The sequence below is a fragment of the Pygoscelis adeliae genome, unplaced genomic scaffold (assembly GCF_000699105.1).
Source record: "Pygoscelis adeliae isolate BGI_AS28 unplaced genomic scaffold, ASM69910v1 Scaffold114, whole genome shotgun sequence".
NCBI lineage: Eukaryota > Metazoa > Chordata > Aves > Sphenisciformes > Spheniscidae > Pygoscelis > Pygoscelis adeliae.
Window position 1 is genome coordinate 4459440 of NW_008824587.1, and position 8004 is coordinate 4467443.

General features: G+C 50.5%; 1 protein-coding gene across 1 annotated transcript in view; it reads left to right on the top strand.

Moving 5' to 3' along the window:
* The first annotated feature begins 2021 nt into the window (after positions 1-2021).
* The window catches only part of CRAT (carnitine O-acetyltransferase), a 15194-nt gene continuing 9211 nt past the window's right edge, over positions 2022-8004 (top strand). Inside the window, exons 1-5 of the mRNA XM_009322098.1 lie at positions 2022-2165; positions 3552-3815; positions 4293-4411; positions 6652-6705; positions 7719-7884. Coding sequence (XP_009320373.1) covers positions 2022-2165; positions 3552-3815; positions 4293-4411; positions 6652-6705; positions 7719-7884 — 747 coding nt within the window. The remainder of the gene's footprint in view (positions 2166-3551; positions 3816-4292; positions 4412-6651; positions 6706-7718; positions 7885-8004) is intronic.

Genomic DNA, 8004 nt, shown 5'->3' on the forward strand with positions numbered 1-8004 from the left:
AGCCTGCCGCTTCGAGCTGCCCGGAGGCGTTTAGAAGGGGCCGGTGAGGAGGCGGCTCCGCAAGGCTCCAGCGGGAAGGGCCACCCTTGGCCCGATCCGTGGCATTGCTGCTGTCGGGGTCCGGCACCGCGCCCTAAACCTGGGGGAGAAGCACGGCTTCCCGGGTTGGGACCGTCAGGACGGTGATCGAGGCACGCTGCAGGCACGTGTTTCTCTCGGACGAGGATCCCGGTTGTGAGGAGGGGTGGAAGGGGCTTGGCCGCCGGCAGGGAGCCATGAGAGCGGAGCCATGAGAACGCTGCTTATCCCGGGTGCAGGGCAGGGACGTCGCTGAAGTTAATCCTCCAAGCCGGCTTGGTTTCTTCACGTGCCTTGAGGCAGCGTTACTCAGTGGAGCGATCACCAGAGCTGTCAGAGATGGAGGGTTTGGGGCTGGATGACAGCAGGGAGGGTGGATGCTGGCCATGGCTGGTCAGGGGCGAGGGAAGCCCAAGTAGCAGCTGTCTGTGGCTGCGGGCTTCGCCTTTAAAATACAACTTTCCCTTCAAGCAGGGGGAAGGCTACACACACGGCAGAGTTGTCAGCCCCCACGCCTGGTCTTAGCAACCGTTGATTGCAAACCCTGACGGATCCTGGGGGAGGAGGAGGCAGAGCGGGATGGCAGCGGTTACATGATGGATTCACTCCCCGAGACACTTTCTCAGGGGCCAGGCAGGGCTGGTCGTCTCTGGGCTTGAGGGGGTCTCCACCTTCTAATTTGAAAATAAAAGACAAATCTCTGTCGTCTGACACTAAATGTTGTGGCCATGCTGGGAATCAGACACTGCTCTGAAATCCCTCCTGTCCCCCAGCCCCAGGCTGCAGGTGGATTTCCCACCAGCTTTGCAGGCTCTGGAAAAGGTCATCCGCCGTGTTGGAACGTGGCTCGGGAGCAATGCCAGCCCGCAAGCTGGCCATGTTTGCACGCCCCACTCACTCTCTGCTGGTGTTCGTTTTCCCTGTTGCTTGTGAGGAAAGGTGGACTGTTTGCTCTATTTGCTGCCAGTTGCCTCCTCTGGTCAGCTGTGATCACTATCCCTTCTCCCACCAGACACTTGAGTTTGACCTCAAACCAAACAAGCAGAGGACATAAAAGAGGGAAGATACAAATCCACGTTTTAACATGTAGTGTTTTCAATTAATTTGGTTTGGGATTTTCACTGTTACCCCAGGGAAAATCTGAAACTGTTTGTTTGGAATCATCATACTTGATTTTAGCTACGTAGAAGAGACTGCTTGTCTGCCCCTCGATCGATTAGACGGACACGAAGGAGGGGGTGATGTTCCTTGCGACTGCACAGTTCTGTTGTTGCCCTGCTTTGGAGATACCTTTTTTTTTTTTAAGGGTTGACAATGCAGAACTCCCCGAAGTTTCAGCTTGCAATAATGACCACACATGCATAGGGCGTGCGGGCAGTTAAGATACCGCTTTTAGCCCCAAACTGAATTTGCTCCCATCTCCAACTAATTCTACCATCACCTACAGTGATGCTGTGTCACTGTCCAGTTCCTGCTGGAAAGCTGTCCTCATCTGACACCCTCTGGCCACCTTTGCCTGAGCAAAGGGCTAAATTCCCCATCGCCCGCATAAGTCCTCCCTGCAGCTTGTCCCATCTGGTGACAGCCCACAGTGTCACCTGCTTCCAGGAGGTAGATTTGGGTCTCTTCTGCCTGATGTTCAGGCTTCTCTCACAACAACCACTGTAGTTTCATGGTCCAGGCAAAAGGCTGAGGGAACAACATCCCCAGCACCTTCACTTCTGCCATGGCTGGAGGCCCAGAGCTATCGATCCGAGAGGGACTCTGCCCACACGGTATTGATCGGCAAGCACTGACCGTGCAATGCAGGGCTGACAGTCAGTGGCCACGGGAGGGCTTCCCAGAAAGGCACCTTCATAGCAGTTGATGCAACCTGATGGTCTGATCACTCCCATCCTCTCCCAGGGCTGTGTCTGGCCTTGAGCCCTCTGCTCAGAGCAGTCATGTGGCAGTTTGCTAATGAGGTGACACCCTGCATGGGCAGCACATTGTCAGGTGGAAGAGGAAACCGAGACAGGCCGAGGGAGAGGTTTACGATCTTTTCTGTCCTCCCAGCCATGGATAGGAAGCAGAAGCAAGCAGAGAAGGTACAGTATGTCCACACTGCCATGATTAACACCCTTCATTTCTTCCCAGCCCCACTCTCCTTTCATGCTTCAGTAATTCCCCCTTCTCTTGTTTTTAACATTTCTTCTCCAAACCTTGATCCCATAGTTCTTGCCAGGCCCTACAGAGCATAGAGCATTTTCTCTGGGGGCTCAGCACCACGCAGAGGCTTTGCCACCTTGCAGATTTAGCTTGCTCTTTCTTCTTCTCTGTGCGTAACTCCTGCAGGGGGTGGACACAGGACACAGCTATTTTCCCATTGCCTTGGAAATCAAAGGGCATGTTCTCATTGCCTTTGCATCCTCAGTGCACTGAGGATATAAAGTCCGGAGTCCTGCAGGAGAGCATCTGATTCAGTAGATCCAACAGAGGGGGAGGAGCAGAGGGAACTCAAAACCTCTAGAATACAATTTAAACATCTTCAAGCCAAAGGGTGTCCAACTCCTCCACAAGAGGAGTTGTTGTTCTTTTGGGGGAAAACTGGCAAATTCATTTCCTGGTTTTGCTCCGTTTCATTTCTCTGCCCAGGGAAATGGTATGGTGCTTTCTAACGCTTTCACTCCCACATGACCCCATTGGATCCCAGGAGCCTGTTGGCATCACCCACAATTTCCTGAACAGCTCTCCCTGTTCCCTCTCCAAAGGCTCCTGTGCTTTGGCCAGTCCCATACTGGTACAACTGGATAGAGGTTCTCTTAATATTGCTGGGTCCTCCAGTAACTGGGAGGTTCACCAGCATAAAGGAGCATTGCCCCAAGGCCTACACATCACAGCCAGTCCTTCCCTGACCATTGCTGGTGATGTACAATCCCTGGCCAGTCAGAGAAGAGGCATTTTAATCCTGTCCCAAACTTACCTAAATTCTGCCTCCTCAAAGCCTAAAAGGTAGTGTGATTTGGCATAAGGGTTCTGCTTAACTTTCTAGCCTTACGCTGTTGTAAGAAGTAACTAAACAGTTTCTGACAGTACGTAAGATGATTATTTCTTTCACGACTTACTTTCTTCCCACTTACCATGGGATAGAAGGGTTTGACTTTGTCGAACACGTGGAGACTCTCAGCTGGAAGGTGCCCAGAGAGTGGGAGATATATCATTATCCTGGCAGCATTTCCTCTGATGAGCTGAGAATCAGTATCTTGGGAGATCAAGTTTCTCTTTTGCAGCTTTTCTGGATGTCCTACAACCATTTCTAGCATGCAATCAGTAGACCTGCGCCTTGTGTTTGCGCTTTGTGTGCTCTGCTCCCATGCTGAGACATCTGTGTGCCCTCAGAGAGGTTGGAATGGAGACTCCCAGATCCAGGTTATTTGCTACGTTGTGCACATCAGGGGGAAGTTTTGTCTCGACATTTGCTCTGTGCTTTGCAGGCCAGGCCCTATGGCCTGCTGAAGCCGACAGCTTTAGGCAAGATCCCAGGCAGATTCCAACTTCATCAGGAAGCGTTGCCCCATCTCCCCGTGCCGCCGCTCCAGCAAACGCTGGACCGCTACCTGCTGGCTCTGCAGCCCATCATCAGCGAGGAGGAGCTGAACCACACGCAGGAGCTGGTGGCTGAGTTCCGCAAGCCGGGAGGTGTCGGGGAGAGGCTGCAGAAAGGCCTGGAGAGAAGAGCCAAGAAAACCGAGAACTGGGTAGGTCGGGACTCTGGCCCCAGGCTTTGGTTAGGGAGGGTGGAGGTCTGACGCACACCTCTCCAATGTCCTGGCTGCATCCACTGGCACCTGTGTTTTTATGGCATCACCTTCATGACCAGTCTGCTGCTGACCTCCCTGAGCTCTGCAAGCTCCTCACCAGGACTTGGGTGAGCAGAGCGATTTATGGGAGAACAGGGAGTCGCTGACCCTATCTGTGGCTGCTGAAGCCTCTAACCTGTTAGCATCACACAGCTGCCCCAAGAAGTTGAAGGAAACCCTCTGCTCGAGCCCTGCACCAAGAGCCCCCACTGCCTTGCTCAAATCCCCGTCTACCCTTCCACGTGCAAAGCATAAAACCCAAACGGTTTGCAAAGCGTGGGACAGAGCTGGGGGCAGGATGCTGAGACCGTTCAGCCGGGCTTGGGTCAAACAGCAGCAGACGCCGTGCCTGCATGTTGCCTTTCTCTGTCCCAGCTCTCAGACTGGTGGCTGAAGACAGCTTACCTGGAGTATCGCCTGCCAGTTGTGGTCCACTCCAGCCCAGGTGTGGTTTTACCTAAGCAGGATTTTCTGGATCGACAAGGTCAGCTCAGGTCAGTCCTTTTCTACTTTCCCCTAGGTTTCAGACAGGATGAGCTATCTCTGCTGGACAGGGAAGAGGGTGTTCAGGCTGATTGGGAGAGTAATTAGCATGTGGTCCCCAAGTTTGATAGCTGTCTGTGCTGTGCAAGAGGGCTGTACAGATAAGGAAAGGCTGTAAGGAGACTCCTGGTTGCACCAGACTAATTATTTCATCAAGAGGGAAAACCGAAGAGTCCAGTGGTTCAGGTACTAAACTGGGACTAAAAACCTAGGTTTTGGTCTTTGCTCCAGCACAGATCTTCATTGCAAGATGGCCACATTGCTGGCTGGAGGCATTATGAGGGTATATCTGACACACTAAAGACTTCGAGGCACTAAGATTGTGTGTGCAGTTAAAGGAGGCATAAGAACTACCCCAGGTACGTAAGGGAGACCAAGCAGAAACGCCTCTGGAGTTTGCTAGTTTAAAGGGATGGGGGAACCTGCTGCAGGGACTATTAGTCAGTCTGTTCCTGCAGGGGACTGTCCCCTATTGTGTCATTTCACATGTGGATTTATGGTTTGGAAGACTTAGCAGTCACCAGCGCCTCTCCACCCCCAGTTTTTCCTTGCAGTCAAACCCTGCCACGTCCTCTCTTCCTTGTGGGCTCTCTTTAATTTTTAACCACCACTACGACTGCGTTAAACCCACCTGCAAAACTTCAGCATTGACCTTTATGCAGGGTTACCTTCGCCACAGTTACCAGTCATCACTGCCCTGGCAGTTCAAAAGTACCAGCCAGGGGAGCAGCGAGGCTGAGAATAAATCCTCCCTTCCACTCCCTTGGATACACCTGAGCAGGGGTGCAGAGGGTGAGCCTTACAGGGACAGTGCAAGACCAGACAAACGTCTTTGAAAGCTCTTTCTCATATTACTCACTCTCAAGTTATCCAAATAGAAGATAAGATCTGGAGCACTACCAGTGCCCCAGCCAGTGGAATCGAGCAGCTGCGTGAGAATCTGGGCTCCCATGTAAAATACAATTTAAAGGCGTGTTTGTATAGTTTGTGGCTGCAGAAAGAAGTTTGACAGTGTGGCTTGAGACTAAAGCTTCAGAAACCAGAAGGCAAGTTTAGAAAGTGGAGTGGAGTTCTCCATTCCTTAATCTGGCAACACTGCTGGCTGAAAACAAGTCAGCTAACCTCTCCCTCGTCTCCCCCACAAGGCCTAGCTCTGCTCCCAGGCTGTTTTGCTCTCTGGAAAGAAACACAGGTTCTCTCACTGTTGTTTCCCATGCGTTTTACTTCCTCAGGTTTTGCAATAAGGCTGGGAAATTTTCATTGAAAACTACTTTGCAGGATCCCTTATTTGTTTAACAGCCCTTAGGTTCTTGAAGTTACATCCTTTGATCTTCACTAGGGATGGGTAGACTGAGCAAATCTAGATGACACTGCCTGCAAATGCCAAATGCTCACACCACTTTAAAGCCTTTGAAGCTCAGCTGACTGCAACCTCTTGTCACAGTGACCTCCTGCCTCTTTCCTCCCCTGCGTGGGTGGGAGCTCCCAGGTCAGAGTAGGCCAACCTGTCACTCCCAAGCTAAGCAGTTTGATGTGGCTTGTCACAGCCTCCCTCCCTGCTGGGAGTTGGCATCGGTGGTGTTTATGTTGATCCTGGTAAACACAACACCTCAGCATCAGCATGCGGCATGTCTGCATTTGTTTCAGATCCCTCAATGCCAGAGGAATGCTCTTAAGAGTTGCGTTAGCAGCAGAACATTCATCGGGTAGGAACTAAGTCAGCACTAGTGAGTCTTGGATGCAGGGAGATACAGCTGTGTCTTGGCGTGAAACTCAGAGGTGGCCCCTGGACAGGGAAGGGCAGAAATCCCCTTTTCTTGGTGCTGTTTTAATGCTAAGACTCAGAACTAGGATGTGATAAAATCGCAATACGTCAGTAAAAAATACTGCTGTTAGAGGGTCATTTATGCATCTGGACTGAACCCTGCTTTCTTGAAAGTTGTCCAGAGTTCCTTGGTTATACAGTAAGATACATAAAAAAAGAAAGTGCTACATGGTAGGACTATCCAGCAATCTCAAATCACAAGCCCAGAGTGATCAGCTAACCAGAGATGGGCACAACAGAGGCTTGGCAGAAAGGCTGAACTTTCTAAGGAGCAGAGAGAAGCTCTGCTAGCCCTCCTCAGCTAGTTCCTCAGCCCCAGATGTTCTGCCTTTGAATCTCAACTTGTTATATTCGATATTTTTCCAGGTTTGCTGCCAAGCTGATCGAGGGCATTCTGGATTTCAAGACCATGATTGACAAGTGAGTTAGTGACCCTCCTGACTTCTCACGTATTCTTTACTGTCACAGAGAGGCTGAGCCTAGTCAATAAATCTCTCTTCCAAATAGAAAGGAAAGAGTAGACAGCACATATTTGAAAAGAGATATTGTAATCATCATCACTGCTCACTGCCAAGGTCACCACCACTGCAAAAAAGCAAATTTACTTTTCTTTCTTCATGTTCTTTGTTTACCTTAATACTTTCACTGGCACGTGTACGTGCTTAGAGGGACTGAGCCTGACTGACAGTCCTGTGGAGCTACATACTTTTGTTTGCCCACAGAACAAAAAAAAAATTTGTTTCTCTCCTTTTGTGATTCTGGTGTTTCTCAGCTCCCAGCTAGACAGGATGAGCTCTAGAGAAACTTGTTCCTCCCTACCCCTTTTCTTCTGATCACCAACAAACCTCTGCTGAACATGCCTTATTTATATTCCAAAAATATGTTTACCGACACATTACCAACCTTTACATCCAAATTCAGACAAGGCTCAGGGCCAACCAGGAAAAGGGTAGTTGGAATATGACTACTCAAGTGATCAACTGAGTCCCAGTCTGGTTCATGAGTCACAGATAGCACATCAGACACCCACCACTCAAGATTATAGCTGAAAACCTCTTTCTGCCATTTCACTGGAAACAATACCTCTCCCAGGATATTGTGCCCTGGATTCTCCTCTGCAGACAACATAGTGTATGCTAAGCTATGTAGTAGCTCCAGAGATCTTTGGTGTTACAGAGAAGATAATGTTTTTCCCCTTCCCAAATGAAAGGCTGGCAAACAGACATTTTTTGTAGTCCCTACTAAGAAAGCTGGTAGGAATGGGGGAGGACGGCCCCTTTTTTTATACTGCCAGCACCAACACATTTAGGTCTTGCTGGAGTGAGTGACAGGAGCTGCATGGCTGAGCCTGTGCCTGTCTTGTGTGGGGAGTGCAGGCCTTCTCACTGCTGTGTTTTCTCTTCCCCTCCCTCCTTACCTTTTTGTGTCTCCAGTGAGACCCTCCCAGTGGAGTACATGGGTGGGAAGCCCCTCTGCATGAACCAGTATTACCAGATCCTCTCATCCTGCCGCATTCCCGGGCCCAAGCGGGACTCCATTGTCAACTACGCCAAAGGCAAAAAGCAGTCCAGACACATCACAGTGGTTCACAACTTCCAGGTACGAAGTCCAAGCTCCTGAGCTTTCAAGGAGGTTCGTTTAGATGCAGCTGTCCCTTTCAGCTAGCTGTGGTCCAGAGGAAAGGGAACGACAGAAAAGTCTCTGCCCACAAGGTTTGCC